This window comes from Lissotriton helveticus, chromosome 2_2, assembly GCF_964261635.1.
Source record: "Lissotriton helveticus chromosome 2_2, aLisHel1.1, whole genome shotgun sequence".
In the NCBI taxonomy this organism is placed as follows: Eukaryota; Metazoa; Chordata; class Amphibia; order Caudata; family Salamandridae; genus Lissotriton; species Lissotriton helveticus.
The window spans coordinates 72,640,114-72,667,683 of NC_136060.1; the positions used below are offsets into that span (position 1 = coordinate 72,640,114).

General features: G+C 47.9%; 1 protein-coding gene across 1 annotated transcript in view; it reads left to right on the forward strand.

The window, feature by feature from the left end:
* FRG1 (FSHD region gene 1) overlaps nucleotides 1–27,570 on the forward strand; it is a 173,599-nt gene that overhangs the window by 43,819 nt on the left and 102,210 nt on the right. Inside the window, exon 3 of the mRNA XM_078678936.1 lies at nucleotides 3,655–3,722. Within this exon, the coding sequence (XP_078535062.1) occupies nucleotides 3,655–3,722 (68 nt within the window). The remainder of the gene's footprint in view (nucleotides 1–3,654; nucleotides 3,723–27,570) is intronic.

The following is a 27,570-nucleotide window of genomic DNA, read 5'->3' on the forward strand; positions in this document are numbered from 1 at the left end:
AAGGTGCTCATGTTGGGCGCTCCAATACCTTTGGGTTGAGTTCACTCTATATAAAACTGCAACAAAACATTAAGTAACGGAAGCCACAGCCGCAATTATCTGGACACAACACTTAGAGCGGGCCGCCATATGCTGCTCACGTCTCGGCAGATGGAGGGAAGGGCCATAAAACCCCCCACTCCACTTCAAAGCAGGCACAAGGGATTCTTCAGAGTTGAAGGCCATCCCCCACCTATAAATTATCAGCTTATCTCCAAGAGCGCATTCCTCTAATGCTCTCTGAGAACAGGCAGAGACACGGGAATTTGGAAAAGGGGGCCCCAGCAACAACATAAAATGTTGGCTGGGGCTATCAAATATAGTACATAGCCCCTCTATAACATAACGCAAAGGCCCAAAAAACGAGCTACAACCTTTGGCACTATTTATAGCCGCTCAAGGCATTTGACTTAATAGTAAGCCGCAGGTACAAATAACCAATGCTGCTGCTTCCAACACGCATTAACACGTGTGCCAGGGCACATTTTATCGCAGCTGCAAAATGAAACAGCTGCCTCACAATTATGGGGGGAAAAGTGATACAGATCAAGTACACGCGAAATGCCCTGTATTGCTACAAAAACTGCCAAGCTTTAAACTAAGAACAAGCACTGGCGTTGCCAATAGGTTTCGCATTTGGAAAGTTGGAGCTATTGGTTTTGTAAATGACATTTTATATTTATAGATTGTTATTGACAATGCCAATAACGATATATAAATATAAAATGTCATTTACAAAACCAATAGCTCCAACTTTCCTACTGCGAGACCAATTGGCAACGCCAGTGCTTGTTGATTATACCATACACTTCTCCAGTGTACAAGCATTGACCTAGGCCCGGTCTTTGACGAAGATCGGTTCAATACCTTGTCCTAAACCGGCAGGGGTACACAATGTGCACCGCCATACATGAGACAGGCACCAGACATGGACAGGGGGGGGGGGTGTTTTAGTTGAGGGTGGGTGGGGTTGCAGATTAAGAATTGTTGACATTGGTTTGCACTGAGGCGCAGGGACGTGATCCAAGAGGACCCTTGGTTGGGGCTAGAATCCGATAAGGTAGCATACATGATAATGGGACTAAGTTCTTGAAAGGTGAGGACATTGCACCTGTATGGAATGTATTCAATTCATTAACCTGGTGCTCACAAGGCTTCAGGAATCTCAAATGTATAACTACGGAACTATATGTGCGGATATCGTAAGATTGTTTCAAATGTCAATAAAGATGTATATATATATTATTTTAAATGTGCACCCCCCCCCCCCCCCCCCCCCCATAGTGACAGGTGACTTCTGTCCCTGTCACAGGTTATATGCTTGGAGTGCAGTGGTGGCAGCATACCATGGTTTGGGAATTATAGTGACAGCCTTTAAGACATCAATGCATTCTTACAGGAACAATCATCTCAAGCTCAACAGCTCATAAAGAACCCATAATCCTGAACTCAGACATCCTGTACTTTGTACATGTTTGGTCTACGTGTCTGCAAGGATTGATAGTGCTCCATGCACAAGTGATACAGGTCTTCAGGTTCCATTTTGGAAACCCACAGCCTGAACCAGTGTACAAAATGGAGGAGAGGTTGCTTTCTCCAGACAATATGTAGGTATAGCTGGTATTTCCTAGATAAATCTCAGAAGCTGCATGCAACCCTCACCGCTGGGAAGCCCATGGGTAGCCATTCGCTTTATAAATGCCACTTCTATTCTATTCTATTCTAAGAGGATGGAACACCGGACATGGCCTGGAAGGTGGACTGACACATGAAAGGGAAACTGACCCAAATCGGTTCCTAGGAAGCAAACCTTGAATACACATCTTCACAAGCGCAAAAGCCATTGTTTTTGTAGACTCTTCTGCTGAGGAGGTGATACTGAATACTCCGAGACTACTGTGCAGCCAAGGGTTGGTGTCCCACTGAGCGCCAACTCCCCATAGGCGAGGGAACATTGCCTGGAGTCCGGTCTGTAGGAGGAAGTGTATTGTCCTGCGTGCCAAGACATCCTGCTTGTGAGCCAGGGGAAGAAGCAGCAACCCTGCAGGAGGAGCTGATCAAGGAAGGGAGTATTGGAATTTACATGGGGTGGGTGGAATTTGCGCAAATCGCGTTACACAAATCTTCGTGAAACGGTAAAAAATCTCAGCGAACACACAGAAATTCCGTGAACACGCGGAATTGCTTGTTCGGGATGCTTTTTAACTGTTCGCAATCGCTGTTTGCGTATTCGGGGGGAGAAACATCTTGCGAACACGCATTTTGAGAACGCGAACAAGCAAAAAATTTAGCGGAACGCAGAATTTGGGGCAGTTTCACATTCTCCGCGGAACGCGAAATTCCGCGAGCGGAACGGATTTTACCGCCCAGGCCTGGAATTGACCCTGAAGTAGAGTCTTTCTGACAAAGACTCCCTAAGATGGTACGCTGAAAGAATGGTGGTACTGCTGGGCCGTGCCGGACAGTGAAGTCTTCATCATTTAGCCTTGCCAGAGCTATCAATGCATCTGGAGTGGTGAGCACGTGTGGTATGCCTGACTGAAGCCGAGATAAGCGCCAGCTTGTGGCCCGTGTAATTCGACTGCAGCACTGCCGAAGTCTGCCTTTTGATTGGTAATGATCCTAAAGGCTAAATGACCAGAGAGGTGACCTGAGGGCTCCTCATGAAGAATCAAGGTCATTGCCATAGAGCAGTGGGTGCTGAAGACAGTGCCTGGCATCCTCTGCGCCGGAGAATCATAATCTGCAGATGTGTGGCCATCGCACTCAAGAAGAAGTGCCCAGTACTCACTGAAGTTGGAGAGATCCGCTCTGTGAGTCAAGAGCCCACAGGAGTACTGGAGTGAGCCACGACCTGTAGCCAGCCGCCTAGAAGAGAGGCACCGACAGAAGTTTCCGCGCCTGCCGCGACCCTCTCTGCAAGACAATGCACAGCTGCTAGGAAAACTGCTGTGTGCCACCTGGAGAATTCTTGCTACTAGTTAAAACCCACTGCTGCAGGAGTGCCGAACGCGGCCCAGAGTTGCATCTGCGAGCTTGGTGAGAGACTGAACAGACCTCAAACTCAAAGACCGAGTGCTAAGACTAAACCGGTGGATGGAGGCATAAGTTGTACCCATAGAACTACCTCCAACTATGATCCTGGTACGGGGGACCCTAGTGAAAGTAGGAACACACTGGGCAGGTGGAGGCCTTGCCAACAGAGCTGCCTCCACCCCGACCTCCCCTTGCCGAGAGTACAAAGACTTGCACATGTGAATGTGGTATTCTTGCACTATTGAATGTGTTTGGAATTCTGTGTTTCTGTCTATCAAAGTACTTACCTTTTCTACAAAGAGAAGCGGTGGGCTGGACATTGATCATATCGTGTTGCTGGGGAGGAGGGGTATTGGAATAAGTAACGCCACACTAACCATAGGCAGGCAATATCAGTCTCATGCCTGACCCAGATGTGCATAGCTGCATCCTACCCCTACTTTTGATATGTAGCTTTCTGCCAGAAAATAAACAAGCCACTGAACACTTGTCCCCTACACCTTCTTAGTGATGCTGGCCCTGGGATGTATAACCAAATGATTTCACATGACGATTCACTTCAACATTTTGAATTTGCAGTAAAAAAAAGAACAAGGACAAGAAAAGAAAAAGAGCTGACGAGGATGAAGACAAGCCTGATGTTGTTGGTAAGCTTGTTGTTACGTTTAAATGGGGCATAGGAAACTGATCCTTGAGTGTGACCTTTGATGTGCTCTGAGGGTACCGTTAATTACTCAGAAGTGGGCCCGAGAAGAAAGAGGTGTAATACTTGTGTAAAAAGAAAAAAAGTACCTTGTTGTCCGGGATTATGAAAAAAGAGACTTCAATTTTGAGGTTCCAAGCAACACTCCATACGGATAGTACAAAGTTCTATTGAACTAGACCATCAGCAAGGTTTCGCTCTAGGGTGAGTACAGTTGATAAAATCTTTTGCTTTAACCTCATTGTGGCAAAATATCTTAGGCTCTCCAGGGATCACTCATACCTGGCCTGTGTGGACCTCATAGCAGCCTTTGATTTGGTCCTGTGGCCGCACCTTTGGTCCACCTTGGCCACAACGGATATAGATCACACTCTGCTAGACACCCATATCAGACTTCATGACAACACTACTGCGCAAGTCAGATGGGGGCCGGGTGGTGACTTAACAGATCACATATTAGTCTAAAGAGGGGTGAGGCAAGGGTGCATACTTGCGGCAACTCGTATTTCAATGCATAGCAACGATGTGGTTGTGTTTTTGGGTGAGTGCGTTCACGATTCCCCTAAATTAGGAGGTCATCCCATCAGCACTTCTTTTCGCAGACGATACTCTCCTGAACTCCATCTGGGCTCCAAAAACTCTTTGACAAATTCTCTGAGTCCTGTGATATTCGTGGGTTGGAAGGGAATACCACCAAAACTAAGATCATGACATTTAACCAGTACAAATCATGCAGAGTGAATTACTTAATGAAAGGTAAACCCCTCCAGCGCGGAGTAAATTAGACTACCTGGGGATTAGAATTGAGAATAGCAGGACATGGAAATCAGAAATAGAGAAAAGAAAAATGGTTCTGTTACGTTCTGCCTCAGCAATTGTTAAGAGGTTTAGGGCAACCACCAGCGCTACCGTTCTATTTTGATACAGGACAAAAAAAGAGTGGGAGATTTTGTAATGTTAAAAGCCCTCCTGTACTGGGTGATGTCATCTACTCCAGAGCTCCACCACTATAGGCTTGCAGTGGAGGATATCCTGATCCTCACCAAAGTACATCTGCTCCCTTGGTTCATGTCTGTCAAATGCCATCTCGACAACATAGGCCTAGGTGGGTATTGGAGTAACCCTGCCACTATCTGGTCCAGCACCAAGGATAGGGGTCAAAGCTCTGTTTTGAGACAAAAAAGTAAACGCACATCATAATAAAGCTAAATCTGGGGGTTTGATTGAAGCATTCCTAGCCTGTAAAACCTCCCCAGCCAAAGAAGTGAATATTGATTAGATCCAACCACCAATTGCCAGCACACTTAATATAAAATGTAGGCTTGGAACTCTCCTAGTCAATAAATTCATAAATAGTTGGAAGTGCTGCTGGCCTACTCCAGCAGCTTGTGAATTCTTTAAATATACTAGTGAGCACACAGAACATGTGCTATTCTTCTTCCCAAAGTATGTCAGGCCCGGACGGAAATGGCTCAAACCGTTATGTATTTTATGGGGGTGAGACACCACTGGGTTGCCTATTGTATCATGAGAGCTGATACAACTCAGGTTGTGGTCTTTGGAATTAGGCAATTCCTTTATGCACTCTGGTTACCCAGGAAAAAAAGCAGGAGTGTGAGAAGTTGGCCTGATATGCAGTGCTCACTATTCTAGTGATCACTATGTATCAGTCCAGACAACCCTTATTGATGATTGGTTGTAAGCCAACCTTATAGACCAGCTATCCTAGTAGCATGGATACGAGCAGTCTAAGGCTAAGACTCTAGAGGGCGTGTTAAGCCAGCTGTTTTACCATCACATATACCCCTTGAACACCAAGTGAAAGGACACCACACAAGTTGTTATGAAAATAAACGTATATTTATTTCTAACAAGACTACCCTGGCTCTTTATGAGACAGGGAGCTAAGCACACAACAAAACTCTTACGAAAATATTTAAAGTCGCACAATTTACACAAATGCCCGAGGGGCACGAAAAACCATATACACAAGAAGTGGAATGCGAAATTACTAGCAGGTAAGTACTATTCTCATAGGCTTTAGAATCGCTAGGACTGGACTACTGAACCTTTAGATTACTAGCAGGAGACCTAGGGACTTCGTGTGCAGAGTGGGAACTCTCACGCGTAAGGCGGGAAAAAGTCTATGGAGGCTAGCAATTGCAAAGTTACTGTTCTCGGGCGAACCCGACTAGGTGGGTCGAAAACAAGAGTGGATCCGAACACTTAGAGTGTTGGACTATGCTGGGGCACCGGAGTACTCTGTTTACCTAGCCCAGGGGCTGCGGCTGCATAGGGTTCAAGTTGCGTCGGAAACCCTCGTTGAAGAACCAGGAGCCTGAAGAAAGAAGTTGCTGGCAGGCGGCCAGTGAAGAAGTTCGTGGGGATCCAAGCCTGGATCAGGGAAGAAGAAGACCTGAAAGCAGAGGGGACCAAGTTCTGAATCACTAGCCAGTGATTTAGGTGGGCACCAGGATGGCACCGGACGAAGTCACCTCGACCAGGTGAGTGGGCGCTGCTGGGCTCTGCAGTCTCTCGGACCAGGAGGCGTTGTCGGCGACCAGGATGGAGGTGCGAGCTGTCCCACGAAGGTGTCTGCTGTCGACGTCGCTGGACCCAGGATTGGGGCAACAAGTCTTGGCAAATGCAAGCCCACGCGGTGGACCTACAATGGAGTCTGGAGTGGACCAGGAGGGTCCAGGGTGCTCCTCTGTTGGAGGGGAGCAAGGGCTAGTCTGGAGCAACCAGACCAGCGGTGTTTGTCGTCGTGGAGCGTCGTAAAAGGGCCACTAGCCAACGGGCAAGTGACCTGGACAACGCGGTGAGCAGTAAAGAGCAGAAGGGCCCACGCAGATCTCGTGGATGCAGGGGGGCTGAACTTCGGTGCTGGAGCTGCTCAGGGTCGGGGCTTCTCTTACCCCAAAGCACTCAGTCGAGGGTCACTCGGTGGTCGTGCTGGACAAGCGTCGTGCAGTCTTTAAAGATGGCCGGTCCCTCGAGGTCTCGTCACACCCACGGATCACAGCTGGGCTGATGATGCAGGTTGAGGTCAGAGGTGCCAGGGAAGCCGGTTCTTGTCGTGCTGGGCAGTCTTGATCCGGAGGAGAGACTTACAGCAGACCGCGATGCTTGGTTGGTGCCTGCTGCTGCAGGGTGACTACTCCTTAGTCACAAGGGAGAAATCTTGAGAAGAAGTCGAGAGTTCCTTTCGTAGAAAGTAGTTTCAGGATTCAAAGATGATCTAATTTGGAAGGGGGCCTGCTTCTACCTTTATCCTGCAAAAGGGGGCTGGCACGCGACTAAGTCCTGCCCTATGGGTGGAACTAGGAAGGGGGTGGTTACACCCCTCTCCCATGCCGGGCTTTCCCCAGCTCAGGGGCTGGTGTGCCCCTGGAACTGGTTCTAGCCGGCATATGCACAGTGAGCACCGGGGTGCCACTTGCAGTCACCTTCCTCTAAAGCCCTGCCTACCTAGAATACACAAAATCCTGTCTGGGACGGTGCTGGCACCGCCCCTGACAGGAAACCCTTTGTCCTTGCCTCCTGCGCTGGGAGGACTCCCAGCAACAGGAGGGCAGACTTGTGTCTCGGTGGCAGCATCCATCTTGTGGAGCTGAGGCTATGTCTGACTTTAACCGGGGTTACAGGTTACCAACATGTCGTGTCCCTCTAGAAGGGTGGAATGCTAACCCCGTCGCCAGAATTGGCGAGGGGTTAGTATTCCAATTCGTATGACACCTTACTCGACATGTTTTGATAATGTTATACCAAAGTTAGCATTTGACCGCGAGGTACATAATGCACTTAAGAGTATATGGTATAGCGTTATCATGGAACAGCTATTAGGACTTGGTTCCGCAAGCTGCAAACGGGCTCAGCTCATGCCAGAGCACCATTTCACATTATTCCAAGCACTCTGCCTTCAGGATTGTTAAGGCCTGCCATAGGAGTGACTGATAGGAATATATGTGTCCATTTTAGGGTTAGATATAGGTATACTATATCTAAAGCAAAGGGTGATTACACCACCTTGCCCCAGCTGTCAAGCAGCCAGTTGTGTCAGTTTTGGATGGCCAGCCAGGGGTGGCATAATTCATGCTTCAGCCCCTGGTAGGCCCTGGGTACACCTATGCCCTGGATACCTAAGGTATACTGTACAGGGACTGATAAGGTGACTCCGTATCCAATCAGATATGTACCTAGGGTACATGGAATCTGTTTTAACAGAGAGAGCAGTGGGCCTGGGGTCCTGAATAGCAGGGCCCCAGGTCAACTAAGTTAGAAAACCAGTAAAACACCAGGCAAAAAGTTGTGGGCAACCATAGTCAGGGATCTACCTTCCTACATAACCCCCCCCCCCCCAAACGAAAGGAGATAAGGCTATCCTTGACCAGGTAAGCCTATATTGCCTAAGTGGCCATATAAGGAAGTACCAGCACTGGCATGGTTACCCCCTATCTCATGGTCCACTAAGCAATCCCTCACCCTAAGGGTATCTGAGGGTCTCCACCATAGGTAATCTCTACCTGTGGTGTGTTTTGGCAAAGTAAAAGACTGGTGCTGGGATGGAGTACTGAAGTGAGACTCCACTAATGTTGGGCTCAACTTCCTCCAATCACCATCTACCATGTGTGCCTTTCTTTCCAGGACTGAGTTGCTATGAGTTCTCAGGGGCAGCCTCTGGCTACCTAAAGCTGGAGGCTGGGTCCCTCTGTTTGGCTTACTGGAGGGACAGGTCAGGTCTGGGGCCCTCAGGTCCCTAGTTTGGCTGTGCCCAACAGTGTCCATCTGTGGGAGGTCCCTAACTAATTTTAAGGGGGATCTCTCAGGAGTTTGTTTTATTTTCACTTGGCTAGGACTACTAGCTTCAGTGTTCTTAATCTGCTGATTGGGGAATTCTTTTGGACAGGGGGCCCTTTGGGGTCCAACACTGGCCTCCCTGACCTCTACAGCCCTGGGCTGACTGAGGCAGGGTAGAGAGGGGCAGGTTACCTGCTCCAGACTGGGTCCCACCTTGGAAGGGTCCACTGACATCAGGGGTTCTGCCAGGCTAGGCCTGACTACCTCTGGGGCAGTTTCTTCACAAGGGGTCAGATCAGTTCCCTGAGGAGGCTGATCCTTTCCTAAAGTCTGGTGGGAGGGAGATTTCTCTTCCTCCTCAATGCTCTCTGTCTGAGTGGAGTGATCCATAGTTTCAGGCTTCACAACACTATTATCTGTCTGAGTTTGAGCTGTGGCCATCACAACTCTACCAACCTTTTCAGGAGGGGACTCAGTTTGGGTATGGGCTGTGACCATCACAGCCCTGCTAACCTTTTCTGGGAAGGAAGCTGTCTGAGATTGGGCTGTGACTGGCACAGCCCTCCTGACCTGTTCAGGGAGGACATCTTGGACTGGGGCTGTGGCTATCACTGCCCCACTAACCTTACCATGGAGGTTTACCATTTTGGAATGGGTTTCTTGCTCTACCTCAGCCCAGGCTGAGGTCTCTAAATCATTCCCCAGTAGGCAATCTACAGGCAAGTTTGATGACACTGCCACTCTCTTGGGGCCAGTGACATCTCCCCAGCTGAGATTTACCACTGCCATGGGATGATCTCTCTGTACTCCATCAATATTGGTCACCTGGTATGTGGCACCAGGTTAAAGTTGCCTTGAGGGGACTAGAATCTCAGTCACCATGGTGATGCTAGCCCCTGTATCTCTATAGGCCTCAACTTTTATACCATTGATGAGGGGCTCCTGTCTGTACTTGCTCAAAGTGTTGGGACAAGTAGTGAAGTTGGCAAACCCCATGCCATTTTCACAGACAAGAGTATCTAAGTCAGGGGATCTGGTTAGGCCAGAGTCCCCAGGAACTCCCAAAGTAAATGCACCCAAATTCTTGGGGGCACTCCCACCACCTGGGGGATTACTACTAGTAGTAACAGGAGGTTTGGGAATGTTACTTGGGGGTATGTTCTCCTTATTGTGGTTCTTTGGGCAACTGCTGTCAGTTTTCAAATGACCCACCTGTTTACAGGGATAACAATAAGGTTTCTTCTGGGCATTGGAAGGATTCTGGGACCCACCCCCCTCAGAGGATTTTTGGGGCCCTGATGTGGTTTGATCTGTAGATTTATTCCCACCCTTCTCTTGAGGCTTGGTTGATTCCTTCTTCTGGTCACCACCTTGGTTCTTAGGCCTAATCCTGGTTCTGACCCATTTGTCTGCCCTCTTACCCAATTCTTGTGGAGAGGTCAGATCAGAGTCTACCAGGTGCTGGTGTAATAACTGGTTCTGACAATTATTTAAGACTTGCTCTCTCATAATTAGATTATACAATCCTTTGAAATCCGTAACCTTACTACCCAGTAGCCAGCCTTCCAAAGCCTTAGTGGCACAATCCACGAAGTCAGACCAATCCTGAGACTGAGTTTTCTGGGTATCCCTGAACAGCAACCTGTACTGCTCAGTGGTTAAGCCAAACCCATCAACCAGTGTATTTTTCAGGACTTGGTAATTGTTAGCATCCTCAACTGTAGTAGTGAGGAGCTTATGTCTACCTTTGCCATCAAAGGAGAGCCACAGTATAGCTGCCCACTGACTCTGGGGAATGCACTGCACAGTGCATGCCCTCTCCAAAGCAGCCATCCATTTCTGGATGTCATCCCCTTGTTTAAAGGGAGGCACTATCTTTGTCAGGTGTTTAGTATCTAAACCCTTCTCTTTATCTCTTGGGATATTGCTGCCACCAGTGGGAACTATCCCACTCATCTGCTGCTCTCTAGCAAAGGCAAGCTTTTCTTTGGCCAGGGCAAGTTCTTCCCTTTCAATCCTCAGAGTAGCCTGTCTCATTCTGGCTTCATGCTCTATTCTTTGAGGGGAAGTCCATCTCCTCTGGGGAGAGTTCCTTCTCCTCTGAGAAGAGGCATTAGAGTGCAGAGATCTATTGGAGTCCCTAGAAGGAGATCTATCTCTCCTAACTCCAATGTTAGGCCTGATTAGGGTCAGTACTGGGGGGCCCCCAGCTCCTTTCCCAAGCAGGTCTAAGTTGGCCCTAGTGAGTCTGCTGACTAGTTCAGGCCTGTCTGCCTCATCCCCAGAGAGTTCCTCTTGATCCTCCTCCTCCACTGCATTTTCAGTGTCAAGGAGGTCTGGATCACCGCAAGTACCCTCTAAGGCTGGCATATTCCCATCTCCCTGAAATGCTTTCCTAGCATCATAAGTCTCTAAGAGACCTATCAGAAAGGGAATGGTGGGGTTAGACCCCTGTTTCAGTTTCCTGGAGGTACACACTTGTCTCATCTCCTGGAAACTGAGAGCTGCATATCTTGATTTGACCTGTGGAGGGTCAATAACCACAAGGGGAGTCTCAGTAGACTCTCCCTGGGTAGACATGCTTTTCTAGTGAGGTGTAAGTGGTGCACTTACCTACACTATATGTTTACCTACTGATCCCTTGCTAGAGTTGTAGCTTAGGGTGTGCTAGGCCCTAGGAGCTACAACAGCTGGTTCAGTAGAACTCAGAGTATTCTAAGCTAAGTTATATGTACCTCAGTACTTATGTGATCTTTCAAATGATATTCTTAGGATACGTGTGGTAAAACAACAGCAAGCTCAAATCCCAACCGCTGCTCACCAATGTGAGAAGTTGGCCTGATATGCAGTGCTCACTATTCTAGTGATCACTATGTATCAGTCCAGACAACCCTTATTGATGATTGGTTGTAAGTCAACCTTATAGACCAGCTATCCTAGTAGCATGGATACAAGCAGTCTAAGGCTAAGACTCTAGAGGGCGTGTTAAGCCAGCTGTTTTACCATCACATATACCCCTTGAACACCAAGTGAAAGGACACCACACAAGTTGTTATGAAAATAAACGTATATTTATTTCTAACAAGACTACCCTGATTCTTTATGAGACAGGGAGCTAAGCACACAACAAAACTCTTACGAAAATACTTAGTCGCACAATTTACACAAATGCCCGAGGGGCACGAAAAACCATATACACAAGAAGTGGAATGCGAAATTACTAGCAGGTAAGTACTATTCTCATAGGCTTTAGAATCGCTAGGACTGGACTACTGAACCTTTAGATTACTAGCAGGAGACCTAGGGACTTCGTGTGCAGAGTGGGAACTCTCACGCGTAAGGCGGGAAAAAGTCTATGGAGGCTAGCAATTGCAAAGTTACTGTTCTCGGGCGAACCCGACTAGGTGGGTCGAAAACAAGAGTGGATCCGAACACTTAGAGTGTTGGACTATGCTGGGGCACCGGAGTACTCGGTTTACCTAGCCCAGGGGCTGCGGCTGCATAGGGTTCAAGTTGCGTCGGAAACCCTCGTTGAAGAACCAGGAGCCTGAAGAACGAAGTTGCTGGCAGGCGGCCAGTGAAGAAGTTCGTGGGGATCCAAGCCTGGATCAGGGAAGAAGAAGACCTGAAAGCAGAGGGGACCAAGTTCTGAATCACTAGCCAGTGATTTAGGTGGGCACCAGGATGGCACCGGACGAAGTCACCTCGACCAGGTGAGTGGGCGCTGCGGGGCTCTGCAGTCTCTCGGACCAGGAGGCGTTGTCGGCGACCAGGATGGAGGTGCGAGCTGTCCCACGAAGGTGTCTGCTGTCGACGTCGCTGGACCCAGGATTGGGGCAACAAGTCTTGGCAAATGCAAGCCCACGCGGTGGACCTACAATGGAGTCTGGAGTGGACCAGGAGGGTCCAGGGTGCTCCTCTGTTGGAGGGGAGCAAGGGCTAGTCTGGAGCAACCAGACCAGCGGTGTTTGTCGTCGTGGAGCGTCGTAAAAGGGCCACTAGCCAACGGGCAAGTGACCTGGACAACGCGGTGAGCAGTAAAGAGCAGAAGGGCCCCACGCAGATCTCGTGGATGCAGGGGGGCTGAACTTCGGTGCTGGAGCTGCTCAGGGTCGGGGCTTCTTACCCCAAAGCACTCAGTCGAGGGTCACTCGGTGGTCGTGCTGGACAAGCGTCGTGCAGTCTTTAAAGATGGCCGGTCCCTCGAGGTCTCGTCACACCCACGGATCACAGCTGGGCTGATGATGCAGGTTGAGGTCAGAGGTGCCAGGGAAGCCGGTTCTTGTCGTGCTGGGCAGTCTTGATCCGGAGGAGAGACTTACAGCAGACCGCGATGCTTGGTTGGTGCCTGCTGCTGCAGGGTGACTACTCCTTAGTCACAAGGGAGAAATCTTGAGAAGAAGTCGAGAGTTCCTTTCGTAGAAAGTAGTTTCAGGATTCAAAGATGATCTAATTTGGAAGGGGGCCTGCTCCTACCTTTATCCTGCAAAAGGGGGCTGGCACGCGACTAAGTCCTGCCCTATGGGTGGAACTAGGAAGGGGGGTGGTTACACCCCTCTCCCATGCCGGGCTTTCCCCAGCTCAGGGGCTGGTGTGCCCCTGGAACTGGTTCTAGCCGGCATATGCACAGTGAGCACCGGGGTGCCACTTGCAGTCACCTTCCTCTAAAGCCCTGCCTACCTAGAATACACAAAATCCTGTCTGGGACGGTGCTGGCACCGCCCCTGACAGGAAACCCTTTGTCCTTGCCTCCTGCGCTGGGAGGACTCCCAGCAACAGGAGGGCAGACTTGTGTCTCGGTGGCAGCATCCATCTTGTGGAGCTGAGGCTATGTCTGACTTTAACCGGGGTTACAGGTTACCAACATGTCGTGTCCCTCTAGAAGGGTGGAATGCTAACCCCGTCGCCAGAATTGGCGAGGGGTTAGTATTCCAATTCGTATGACACCTTACTCGACATGTTTTGATAATGTTATACCAAAGTTAGCATTTGACCGCGAGGTACATAATGCACTTAAGAGTATATGGTATAGCGTTATCATGGAACAGCTATTAGGACTTGGTTCCGCAAGCTGCAAACGGGCTCAGCTCATGCCAGAGCACCATTTCACATTATTCCAAGCACTCTGCCTTCAGGATTGTTAAGGCCTGCCATAGGAGTGACTGATAGGAATATATGTGTCCATTTTAGGGTTAGATATAGGTATACTATATCTAAAGCAAAGGGTGATTACACCACCTTGCCCCAGCTGTCAAGCAGCCAGTTGTGTCAGTTTTGGATGGCCAGCCAGGGGTGGCATAATTCATGCTTCAGCCCCTGGTAGGCCCTGGGTACACCTATGCCCTGGATACCTAAGGTATACTGTACAGGGACTGATAAGGTGAGTCCGTATCCAATCAGATATGTACCTAGGGTACATGGAATCCGTTTTAACAGAGAGAGCAGTGGGCCTGGGGTCCTGAATAGCAGGGCCCCAGGTCAACTAAGTCAGAAAACCAGTAAAACACCAGGCAAAAAGTTGGGGGCAACCATAGTCAGGCATCTACCTTCCTACAAGGAGTACCGTTTTAAATGTATATGCTCTTCTCTTGCACTTGACCTAGATCCACGCACATTATGTGATTCTTGGGACATGATGGCTGGCGTGGCTCAAACCGCACACAAGCCATTTAGGGAAATGTAACTGCTGCTATATACATGTTTAACAATATTTGTATGGTCATTGTATTTTATTCTTTTTAGTTTGTACCAATTAACTGTTTTATTGGATGTTTTTAACTTTTATTTTATTCAACTTGCCCTACATTGTATTTTAAATCTTTTTAGTCTATGGACATTGTACAGGCCTTGCATAATATGCTTTTGTGGTTCTATGAACCAAAATAAAGTCAATTACTAGACTATCATTCATTCACCCTCCGTCCATGTTAGTGTTGAACAACTCCAGCATATGCCTACCTCCCATTGCTGAGTTGTACATCTGATCCGTTTGATTTGTCAACTGGATTGTGCGTGTGTACCTTTCGACCTAGATCTAGCTAGAATCTGGGGGAAATCCTATTCAGAACGTTTAGAACCGACATTGTTGGATATGCCATAAAGGTAAGGTTGCAACAAATATGAATCCTTCTAATCAGTGCTAGAAATCTTTAATTGGCAATTCAGAGATTGACATGAGTTTGTCTTCTGGTCCTTACAAAATATTACATTATTCTAACTTGCCTCTGTTTTTTTTTTCTTGTATCTAGTCATACACCCTAATTATCCCACCATACTCCGGTTTTAGAAAATATCTAAACGTATAGCTGTCTGATATAAGAATGTTATTTTTATATGTCCAGGTATCTAAAAGTGAAGTACATTACTTTAGAAATAGTATGATTATTTTTTTAATGTCAAAAAATGGGTAAGAATCAAATTAAGTCCAACTGGTTTGCCATATAAAAACTTTCAGTGACCCTTTAAGTTTTAACTGCTTTAATTTGAGAACACACAAAATTTACCTGGAATTGGTATACACAATAACAATAAATCAAGTCAGATTGATAAAGTGCGGCTAATCAGTTCAATAACTTTTATTCGATTACCACTTGTATAATCATAAAAAGTACATAGTAAAAGATTTCATCATAACCATAAATTTAAGAAAGACAAAGTTTAAAAAGGTACTTAAGAAAAAACTTATGATTTAAGTGTTTCTGTTCAGTTTGAAAGTTTTTGACGTATTGTGATAGTGGCTTTTAGGAAAGTCGCTATGAATTTAGCTACATGTGGCGAGTCCAAACACTGCAGAAAGAGGAATGCAGAATAACACTGTCTATCACCACTAGATCGAAGAAGTGGAATAATCCAAGATTTTCGTGGAGATTTGTAATATTTGCAAAACAAAATAATGTGAATCGTTGTTTGTGGAGATATTCCATCGCATGGACAGTTCATGAGCGTGCGGGACCAATTGTGGATTTCAGGAAAAGAAACTAAACGAAAAAAAGTATTAAAGCGAAATCTTGTTAGTAAGAATTTCTCGTGATTTGACAGAAAGTAGGACAAGTAGGGTTGCATACCTTTGAGAGGTTGTATTGCGCAAATTTGGGCATTCGAAGTTTTTGTAATCTCTGCCTGATTTCGCAGCTCTCTCAGGTGAGCCAAGCACATTGACTTTAACTGTTTTCTAGAGGTATCTTCGATAGTAGCAGGGTCATAAAACTGCTATATTTATTGATTTGTTTCTGGAGTTGATTTAGTGTACGGGCCAGGATGACTGAATCATCTGCATATAGCAGTGTCGGTATTGGACGGTGGTTTATCTGGGGTAGATCCTGGCTCCCTTCCAGCATAGCCTGCTCTAGTCCATTGGTGTAAAGATTGAACAGGAAGGGAGCCAGTACACAACCCTGTCTTACTCCCTTTGTTATTGGAAATGAGCAGGACAGCTCACCGTTGGTACCGTATCTGACTCGCCCTGAAGCATTGGAATAAAGTTCACGAAGGAAGACTATTAAAGGGGGATCCACTCCAAGGTCACCGAGTATTTTCCAAAGTTTTCCATGTTAGACGCAGTCAAATGCCGCACTGAGGTCGACATAGACGAGGAAGATGTTACCTCCTTTGGCGCCAACATATTTCCCGGTCAAAAGGGCAAGGTTCAGGGCCTGTTCCACGGTCCCAAGCCCCTTCTGGAAGCCATATTGCAGGTCGGTCATGATCTTATTTTCCTGGGCCCAAGATTGTAAACGGTCCAGGAGCACTCGACCTGCAATTTTACCCATGGAATCCAGAAGGGAGATTGGCCTGTAGCAGGCTGGGTCGTTACGGTCGCCTTTTTTAAAGATGGGTAACAAGGTTGACGTCGACCATGACTGAAAAAGCCCATCCGATGTTACTGCTGCCAGGACCTGAGTAATTATCGGTGACCAGAGTTCTATGTTATGGAGAAAAATGTCCATTGGAACTCCATCGGGGCCCGTAGCCTTGCCTGGTTTCGATGCCTTAATTGCTTTAATAACTTCGCTATGATGAAAATGGATATTTATCGGATAGATGTTATTCTTCGATGTATGGGCTTCACTTGGTTCTGTTCCTGTTTCTGTTGCATTTTGAAAGGATGGACCGAAGATTTTAGAGAAATGCGTAACCCAGTCATCCTCCGTTACTGCTACATCTAGATGCTGACCTTCTGTACTATCGGCCAGGAAAGGAGATCTTATAACTTGCCAGAATAGGGCGCTATCCTTTCTTTGGCAGCTGTCATGGAGTTGTGTCCATAGGTCTTGCTTAATTTCTTTTTTGCGTTCCCGTCTGGCTAGGTTATAAAGTTTTCTTAAGTTAGAGATTTCCACTTGGTTTCTTATGGGTCTATGTAAGGCTTCTTTCAAGCATGAGAGGGCTTTTCGACAAGCTGCGTCGAACCATCTCGTAGTAGAGGGCTTAATGTTCTTTAACTTGACAAAGAGTTCATTACCAATTGTTTCTAAGATGTTCTGGAAGCTATTGACGATTGACCGAGGTGTAGTATCTGAAGATAAGCATTCAAGTATCCAAGGCTTAGATTTTTCAAGAATCTTCTCTGTCACTTCCACCGGGTCAATTTTGGCCCATTTGACTGTATAGCCATCCAGTTTGTTCATGGTTAATGAGTTTTGGTTTAAGAGACTCATTTTTGCAGGGTGTGCATTGGCCATTTTTGGGGTGATTCTTATACTGATTGGATAGTGGTCACTCATTACATTTATCCCAGTTACAAAGTTGGTTAGTTGCCCCTTGATCGATTGGGAGGACAGTATATAGTCTATAGTTGTTAGGAAGCCTCTTCCATGGAAAGTTGGAGAAAAATCTTTCTGTGGGTCTACTAGCTCATTTGCAAAGTCCAGATCTAAAGAAAATAGAATTTTATTTAACTTGTTTCCACAGGTCGAGTGAGCAAAATGGGGCATGGGACTACCATGTTCGTTTTGCAGCCCACAGTTTCCACTTTTGTGGTTGAGACATAGTGAGAGATTAAAATCACCGCCCCACATTAAGTGTACTGTATTTTGGTTAAAATCATTTTGCAGGGATATTAAGAAAGTGGCAATCTCTACTAGGATTGTCAAACAATCCAATGTAGTTGAGTTATTGTAGTAATTAATAAAAATATAGGTGCAATCGTTTGTGAAATGTATTTGCATGATTTGATAGGTCGGGAATTCTTTTAGCATTTTGATGGATAGAGAAGGGAGAGTATTGGCGACATAAATCACAAGACCCCCCTTAGGCCTGCCCAAGGCTCCCTGGACTGCTGGGGTGAAAAAGGTTTTGTATCCCGTTAAATGTTTTGGAATAATAGACCATGTTTCCTGAAAACAGAGTACCTGATGTTCCCTTACTGTTTCAGACCATGATTCTAGCGTTATTTTTGAAGACAGTCCTGCGACATTCCAGTACATTATGGAAAGGTTCAATTTATTGGGATCAAGGGATACATGTGGGACGGGGGGTTCACTAGGAAGACTATCTGTCGAAATCAATGGAGAGTTAATAGTGTCTCTCAGATCGTTTGACTGGTGAAAATTTAGATCTATACTATCCATAGGGATAACCGAAACTCTGGTCATCGCTTCATTAGTAATGGTGTGGCAGGTATCTACAATGTTCCCGGGGTTGGAGTTCATATTAATAGGCGAAGTTTGTTTTACTTGACTTCCGGATTTAAGTGGGCATGGCTGTAATCTAGGGTTTAGTGGAGAAAGCATGATGTGGACGTTCTTGCTCTTAAGTTTTTGGGACCTTGACGGTCAATCCACTATCTCTAGGCAGTCATAACGGTTTCTTATTGGAAAACCCTGCCAGCCCTCCAGTGGATGATAGGGTCTACCTTGCCAAGGCTGCTTATGCCATTCTCTAGTTCTGTTTCTATTTCCATGACCATAACTATATCCCACCTGTTTCCACTGATCTTCTTGGGGGTGCTGCCAGTTCGAGGTGGAAATATATTGATGTGTATTCAATGGTGGATAGAAGAAAGAAAGGTGTTGGGCATCTATTCCACCTTTTTTCTCCAGTGAGGGCCATGAACAAATGTGGTCCACAGTAGATGGATCTCTGCAAGTTACTATAATGCAGTCTCCGTGGATCGACTTAGGTTCTCCACCTACCCATATTACTCTACGGACTGTGGAGATCCCTCCAGAGTGGTGTGGTTCTAGTGGTCTGTTTATACTTAGCCACTGCATGACCTTGTTCTTAAGTGACCAGGCAGTTTCAGTCATACCTTCCGTTAGTTCAGGTACTCCTGTAAGAATGATTGTATATGGGGTAGCCTCTGGTGGGAGGTGCACTGGGCGCCTAACTCTTGGTGTCTTTTTGGATATCAGCTGGGGTGTAACCGTTGATTTGGAGGGTATAGGTATCGATTTATTTATAGTATGGTTTATGGTTACATTGCCTGCTGTTTTCCCAGTTATTCCTGTTTTTACCGGACCTGTGCTGGGCGTGTGTTGGGGCAACTCCATAGTGGTTTGGGCTTTTGTACACTAGGCATTGAATCTTGCAGTTTTTGTGTTGGAACACTGTTTTGGTTTTTGAGAGGGTGGGATAATCGGGACAGGTTGTTTTATTGCTATAGCTGATTGTGGTTGGTGAGATACTTTTGGGGGGTGAATAACGTTTCCTGTCCCTTGCTTAGCTAAATGTGGATTTGTGCTGGAATATGTACGTGATAGGATTGCTAATTGAGCTTCCAGGTTCCTTATGCTAATTTGTATAGGTTTCAGCTGCTGAGAAAGAAGGTCTTTAATTGAGGTTAGTATTTGGGATGTAGTTTTACATATTTTACAGGGGTTATCTGTGTCCTCGATGAGAATAGGAGGAAATAAGAAATTGTTTTCTGTTGAAGTATTTGTCATTAATTGTGCAGGTTGCGTTAACTGGTTGGATCGATCCCTCCCGGATTCCCTCTCATGTCCCGTAGGGATGACAGGAGCTACTGTATTATCAGATGGATTCATGTTACCTTGTTTAGGAATAGCTCCTTCCCTTACTCCTCGAAGATAATTATCTATAGTTGATTCTGGTCTTTCGAGTGTTTGACAGGCTTCTAGATCCGGGCTGACCTCTAGGTCATCTGATGATAATGATTCGGACACTGATTGAGTTACTGATAAATCAACTGTACATGGGACTGTATTGATATCGGCAACAGTCACAGGTAAGGGAAGGGGTAGGTAGGGTTTGCTGGATGGGGGATACTGCAGTTGCTAAAAGACCCAAGGACGAGCGTTTTGCTTTCATGAGGTCCAGAGACACTCTACGTTCCAGAAGAGAGATACTATGATCAATTGCCTCGTTGGTCCGTGAGATGAATTGGTCTATCGGTCCAGTGATTTGAGCTACAGCCAGGGCAGTTTTGGTTTTGGTTTTACTTCTGGTTCTACCAGGCATGGTGGACATATGTAGAAACCCTGTGTGCTGTAAGATGGAAGAATTGGCAATAGGAACCAAGGGGGGTGGCCCGGTCCGGTCTCTACCGGGCACTAACGGGCAACAACGGGCCCGCCCTTGCCCCGGGCTATGACCCGCGCGCGTCCCGCGATGCGCGTCCCGCGATGCGCGTTACTGGGCTTACTTAAGTTCAATTTGGAAAAGAGGAGGCGTGGCACTGAGAGGGGGTGCGGCTCACGCGGGAAGAGGACCCAGCTGTAGGTGGTGAATGCTGGTCCTCGCAGTCCCGGGGGCCGCGCCTCCCACCTCCTCTGCGGCCACGAAGCTGGTCTTTACCTCGCGCTGGAACCAAAAGGCAGCAGACAGTCTTGGTAGCTACTCCTATAGCAAAGGGCAGGACTCACAGGACAAGAAACCTCTAAGCGAGCGGCACCCGCATAGCGGGGGCCGCGAGAGGTAAAGAGTGATTTACTGGAGGCGTGGCACTGGGAGGGGGCGCGGCTCACGCGGGAAGAGGACCCAGCTGTAGGTGGTGAATGCTGGTCCTCGCAGTCCCGGGGGCCGCGCCTCTCACCTCCTCTGCGGCCACGAAGCTGGTCTTTACCTCGCGCTGGAACCAAAAGGCAGCAGACAGTCTAGGTAGCTACTCCTGTAGCAAAGGGCAGGACTCACAGGACAAGAAACCTCTAAGCGAGCGGCTAATCACTCGAGAGAGTATTCAGGGGCTGATGGTCTTCCTGCTTCAGGTGAGTTCCGTTGAACAGCCAGGTCTTAAGTGCCTTCTGGAATTCAAGTAGAGATCGAGGTGAAGGGGAGGTTGTTCCAGGATTTAGTCGCGAGGTAGAAGAAAGAGTGTTCTCCGTTGTTGCTTCAGCGGATGTGGGGATGTGCGTGAGGGAGGGGGAGGGGGAGGTGGAACATGTGTCTGCAGGGTTGGTGGAAGTTCGGGCAATGGTTGCTGCATGCTGGTCCTTGGTTGAGCAGGACTTGGTAGGTGTGGATCAGCATCTTGAATTAACATCTCTAGTCTTACTTTGAACATTTTCACTGCCAACTGTCCCGTTTTCTCAACACTTTTTTGTCTATCGGATCTCTCAAATAATACCAAGCTATTCTTAGAAAACCATTGAAGCCTACAAATTGTAGGGAAAAAGGTCTAGGACTGTTGGGGAGGTAGGTGAGTGACTAGTGGAACATTGTACTATGGGTAAACTACATCCAAAAGCTTTTCTGCAGATTCCTCCAGTGTTGGTCAGGTGTGTCCTTTCCAGCCATTCATAGAATATGACATCACTACTAACCCAAAACCCTTTCTGCTGCAGGCCATCCTACAAGGCATACTCCTGTCATGTCAGATGTATGCCTTTGTACAGGCTAAAATGACACTCTGGTCTCTGGGATGTTTTTTAGAGCCCTACTCAGGATATTATTTGCCGTTCTACATTCTTTGTCAAACTAGGATTTCTCATGTAGGAAAACTCCACCCATGGGTTTAGTTAGCTTACCTTTAATGCATAGTAAGGCTTCAACAAAATGGCTAAGTACAGTCATAAGGGCTTGGGTATCCAGAGTACAGGAGGTCACTAGGGCTTTAATACTGCTGAAGACCTGATTCATAACTAGTTTCATGGGAGCAAAACGCCAAACTAACATGCACTCAGCGTCCTTGGTGGTTAACACATGACTGCTCCCAACAGTTGTGTGCCGATGCTTCTTAGGACCCACGATCTGCACTACTAAATGGTTATGACCACTATATACTAATGCTAGACCTCACATGCCCTCCCACCCCCTGACCTCCCTCCCCCAATCAGAAGTGACATGCTCCGAGATGTGAAGACACAGTCAATTGGTTAATTGTGGTCCCATCTCCCCTCCGAGTTAAAGTTGGTATTGCTGGCATGGCTTAGCCGGCGAGCATGGCGGTCGTGTAGAGCGTGAGCTCCGACCAGCCAGCACTTATCCTGGTCTGTAATCCTGGCCCTGGTCATCTGAAAAGGTACCTAGTGAACCTGTACTGGTGCCTGGTCCCGGGGGCATCCTCCGACGGCGAAAGGAGCCGCCGAAATCGGCTTCGATGGTCGCAGAGCGACCCGGCAGAGTTCTGCGATCGGAGCAGTCCGGCAGGGCCTATAAAGCAGGGGCCTCAATTTTGGCACGGCCCGGCTGGCGGAGGCTGCTGGGGTTGGGAACCGGAGCAGCAGGTACCCACTGCCCACCCGGGAGTCAGGAGATCTCGGGGGCCACGTCTCCTGCGGGACGGCGACAGAAACACTCGGCGACGCTGCGGGTTGAGGCAGTGGCCCGGCCCGGGGGCAGCCGGAGAGAGGGGACGCCATCTTGTGAGGTCTCCGCTGCCGCGCTGATCGGCAGGGAGGCGCGAAAGGACGGACGAGCGGCACTGCCGAGTACCCAGGTCAGTGAGGAGTACGGAGAACCTCCGGGGCTGAATTGCTGCTGTGGATGGTCCAGTGACAGGCAGTGAGGCAAGGGCGGTTGGAGTCTGGGGTCTCGGGGGTCAGATCGGGCCCCGGTGCACACATATCATAGCGCTGGCCGTCTTGAGGGGCCCCTCCTGAAACGGCGCCTTGGACCTGTGTGACAGTGGGGCTTGTGCCCAGTTTAAGTGAGCGCCTGCCAGGGGGACACGCCGCAGATAAGTAAGAGTCGGCGCTGCTGGTGACAGGTGGAACCCCCCCCTCAGGCGGGTGATCAGCGGTTGGCAGCCTCACACTTGGGTGTCGGGTCTGCGGCAGGCACAGGACATGTAGAGACCGGTGCGTCATCCCTTGAACCGCGGGCAGCATGACGCGAGGCGGTGCCGGTGGAGGCCAGGGCAAACAAGGGCCGATAGATAAATTCACGGAGGCGGTCGGCCCTGGGGGACCACAGGCACAGGTGCCGGATAATGCGGGGCTCTTGGCGGCAATTACGCAGTCAAGAGACGCCCTGGATGCCAAAATTGGAGCAGTCGGCTCTGATGTTATGCTCCTTCGACAAGACCTGCGGAACGCTGTGGAACGCATCACAGGCGCGGAGACGCGTATATCAGAGGTGGAGGACGATGTATCTACCCTAAAGAAGAGAGTCTTCGCTTTGGAGAAAATACAGAAAGGCCTGGCTCTGAGAGTTGAGGATGCGGAGGGGCGCGCCCGGTGCAGTAACCTTCACTTTGTCGGTTTTCCGGAGAATTGTGAAGGGGGGGATGCGGAGCGCTTTTTGACACAATGGCTGGAGAGCTGGATTCCAGCAGATGTCCTCTCTCGCTGCTTCGTGGTCGAGAGGGCCCACCGTGCGCTGACGCAGAAGCCCCCGGCTTGTGCACGTCCGCGTCCAATGATCGCCAAATTTCTGAACTATGCTGACCGAGACATTATCCTGAAGCAGGCAAGACTGAAGGGCGCGCTTACCTATGAGAATGCAAATATCCTCATCTTCCCGGACTACACAAAACTGGTTCAGCAACAACGTCAATCCTTCATCGCAGCCAAGGCTTGTCTCAGGAGCCTGAAGCTTCAGTACGCATTGCTCTACCCAGCGAGGTTGCGGGTCGTCTTCCAGTCTCGCACATTATTCTTTGACACTCCAGAAGAGGTTTTTCAGTGGATGGATGAAACCGTGAAGATTCGGACCAACATAGCGAAAGGGGGGGAATCGGACTCCTCCTCGAGCAGTATTGCCAGGGTAAGCCTCAGGAATCAACGTCGGCGCCGTGGGAGATCGCGCTCGAGCCGTGGCTCGCGCTCTGGGTCGACCTCCCACCGGGATGAGGCTATGCCGGAAGAACAGGAAGATGTGCCTTGACTATGAGGGAACTGACTCAAGGTCCATTCTCTATGTCTGATGTAGATGACCAGGTGCTTAGGCTTGAAGTCACACTCGGCCTAGTTTGGGGAGGGAAAGACAGCCTAGTTCTTTATGGGCTGGTGCGAGGGGATCCATTGGAGGAGGTGGTTCTCGGCTCCCTGTTGGGGCATAGGCCATGATCCGACCACGACAGGTGCTTCCGTGTTTGGGAGGTGCGGGGTGGAGGGAGGGAGGGAGGGAGGGTTGGGGGGGAGTTGGGGGTTGGTTCCGGGGGGGGGAGGGTGGGTCCGCGCTAAAATTGCTGCTTGCTGGCCCAGGTGGGATACGGATCATGAGCTGGAATGTGCGGGGGTGTTGGATAAGGTGAAAAGGGGGGCAGTATTTACGTGGGCTAGGAGGAGGGGGACGGACGTACTCTTATTGCAGGAAACACACTTACTTGGTACGACCGCATTGTGCCTTCAGCGATGTGGATTCACACACACATACCACTCAGGGTTTACAAGGGGATCCAGGGGGGTGGCAGTCCTCATTCATCGTAGGGTCCCCTTTGCTCATAAATGCACCTGGACAGACGCACAGGGGAGATATATATTTGTGCAGGGAGAAATTGGAGGGGACACGGTAATCTTTGGCAGCGTATACGCCCCACCACCCTTACAGTGGCCACTAGTAGAGAGGCTGCTGTCCCTATGGGTTGACATGCCCACTGCTCTGTCCATTGTAGGAGGAGATTGGAACGACGTCATGGACATCTCGTGTGATAGATGGCGAAGTGCTGCCGACGCCCAGGACCTGGGGGGGGGGGGGGGGGGTGGAGGGCCCGGCTACCAGACTGCGGGCCTTGGTCACAGGTCTCGATTGGGTGGATACATGGAGGTATAAGCATGGGTCACATAGAGACTTCACATATTTTCCACATTGCGGGAATCCTTCTCTAGGTTGGACTATGTATTTGTTCCGAGAGTGTTGGCTAATAGGGTGTTGTCTGCGGAGATTCTGCCATGGGCACTTTCCGACCACTCGCCGGTATATGTTGTACTTGATACTGGTCGCGCTTGGCAGCCGTTGCGGTGGCGAATGTCGGCTTGGCAATTGATGCAAGACACCTACCGCGCACATATGACTAGCGAAATTGATCACTTTCTATCTATCAACGTAGGTACGGTAGACTCCCCGTCGACGCTTTGGGAAGCGATGAAGCCCACATTGCGAGGCATAGATATCTCATGGTGTGCGGCGGTGCGGAGGAAGAAGCATAGAGACCTGGTGCGGCGCGAGGCGGACCTCGAGGCACTGGAGCGCAGGGGATGGGAGGATGATGGCAGACCAGCTAGGCGGCAGCTGGCACTGGCGCAACAGCAATATGCTACGGTACTGCTAGACGAGGCAAGGCAGGCTTGGTTGGCTACACGCAGTCGGATTTACCAATGGGGCGACAATTTTGAATTTGAATTTAAAAACATTTATTGAGCGCACTTATACCCAGCGGTTTCATGGCGCTTTAAGGACTACGACCAGCGGCAACAGCAGAAGGACAAACTAGGCAGCGAAGGCTCTGGAGAATAAGAATGTTTTCAAGTTTTTTCGGGACTCCAAATAGGAGGATGAGGTTCTGAGTGTCATAGGGAGGGAGTTCCAAAAAACAGGTGCGAGGGCCGCAAATTTTGCCCCGCCAGCTTTCTTTTTCTTGAAACGGGGTGTAACCAGGAGTGCCATATGGGTAGAGCGGAGTTCTCTGCCCGGCAAATAGGGCTCGATGGCTGAGCAAATAAACTCAGGAGCAGTGCCCATCCTGGCCTGAAAAGTGAGGCAACCTAGCTTGAATAGGGCCCGCACTCTCACAGGCAGCCAGTGCAACGACTTCAACAGAGGGGTAGCCCGTGGAATTTGGGCAGCCCATGGATCAGGCGGGCAGCCTGATTTTGCACTAGTTGCAGGCGGTGGATAGCGTAGGCCGGCGCGCCATTATAGATTATGTTCCCATAATCGAGGCGCGAGAGCACCATTGCCATCACAATAATCTTAAGTGCAGGGAGGGAGAAAAAGCGGGATATTTTCCTAATTGTCCGGAGGGAGAAGAAACAGGAGGATACCACCGAACTGACCTGGGGTGTACAGAAAGTTGAGAATTGAGGAAGATCCCGAGGGTTTTAACTTTAGGAACTGGGAGTGGGGGGGACACCAAGTGAAGGGGGCCAAAAGGTAGGGGACCATGCAAGATGCTGCATCGCCTGTGTCAAGGCATCATGCATGCCCAGCCACTGCCCCGGATAGTGGGCCCCGATGGGGCACCTATCTTAGAACCAGCTGCACTTGCTGAAAGCTTTGCTAATTATTACGAGGAGCTGTTTGCGCCCCGGGAGTGTCTAGAGTCTGGGGTCATACAACGATTCATTGATGATCTCCCACCGAGGGCTGTCTCAGACGAGGCTCGTGATGTGTTAGACTGTCCCCTGACAGACGATGAGTTCGCCACGGCACTAAGTGAATTGAACACCGGCAAAGCACCAGGACCTAATGGGTTCCCTAGTGAGTTTTTTCGGCACTTTGCGACGCAGCTGAGTGCACATTTTCGCCCAGTGATAGAAGAGGCGCGCGAGAGTGGCACTCTCCCCCCGGACTGGCGACACGCGGAAGTGGTGGTGTTCCTAAAGCCAGGGAGACCTCCGGAGTGCCATGCGTCCTACCGCCTAATCTCCTTGCTGAATACAGAGGCCAAGATACTGGCTAAGGCCTTGGCCAATAGACTTAAACCATACATTACAGACCTAGTTTACCCGAACCAGGCGGGCTTTATGCCACGGTATGCAGACAAAATATTGATATTTAAATATCGATATACAATTATATCGAAGTTTAAATATCGATGGGACAAAATATAGAAGGTAAGTAATATCGATAAATTTAATATCGATATTAGTAATATCGAAGTTTTAAATATCGATGTCCGTAATATCGATGTTAATAATTTCGATGTTACTAATATCGATTTTTAAATTATTTTTGTGTATATTATGTATTTATTATATTTTTAATTTATTTTTATGTAATTTAATAAAATTTTGTATTTTAGTACTGTAGCGGGTTGTGGGTTTATAGGAGAATAGGGTGGGAAGTAATTTAATTATGTTAAATTAATTATTAATTAGTAGGAATTATAAATAAATATTTATTAATTGGTAATTATTTTTAATTAATTGGTAAATAATTTTAATTAATTGATAAATTTGTTCTGTAGCGGGTTGTGGGTCCATAGGGGAATAGAGTGGGAAGTAGTTTAATTATGTTAAATTAATTATTAATTAGTAGGAATTACAAATTAATATTTATTAATTGGTAATTATTTTTAATTAATTGGTAATTAATTTTTATTAATTGATAAATATGTTCTGTAGCGGGTTGTGGGTTTATAGGGGAATAGGGTGGGAAGTAATTTAAATGTAATTAAGTAATAATGTTCTTTAATTAATTGTTTGGTTAATTATTTAATTGCTAATTAATTGTTAATTAAATATTAAATGGTATTTTCATTAATTTTTTTAATTACATATATTTTGTTCACATGTTTTTAATAATTATGTATTGGTATTTGTACATGGTTTATATCTATTTAATAGTTAATATTTTTATTATTTAAAATAAAACATTTATTTATAAGTATGTTATTTTTACCCCTACGCTATCCAACATTTTCCCTACTGTTGCACTCTCGGGAGTGGGAATAGTAATTTTTACCCCTACGCTATCCAACACTTTCCCTACTG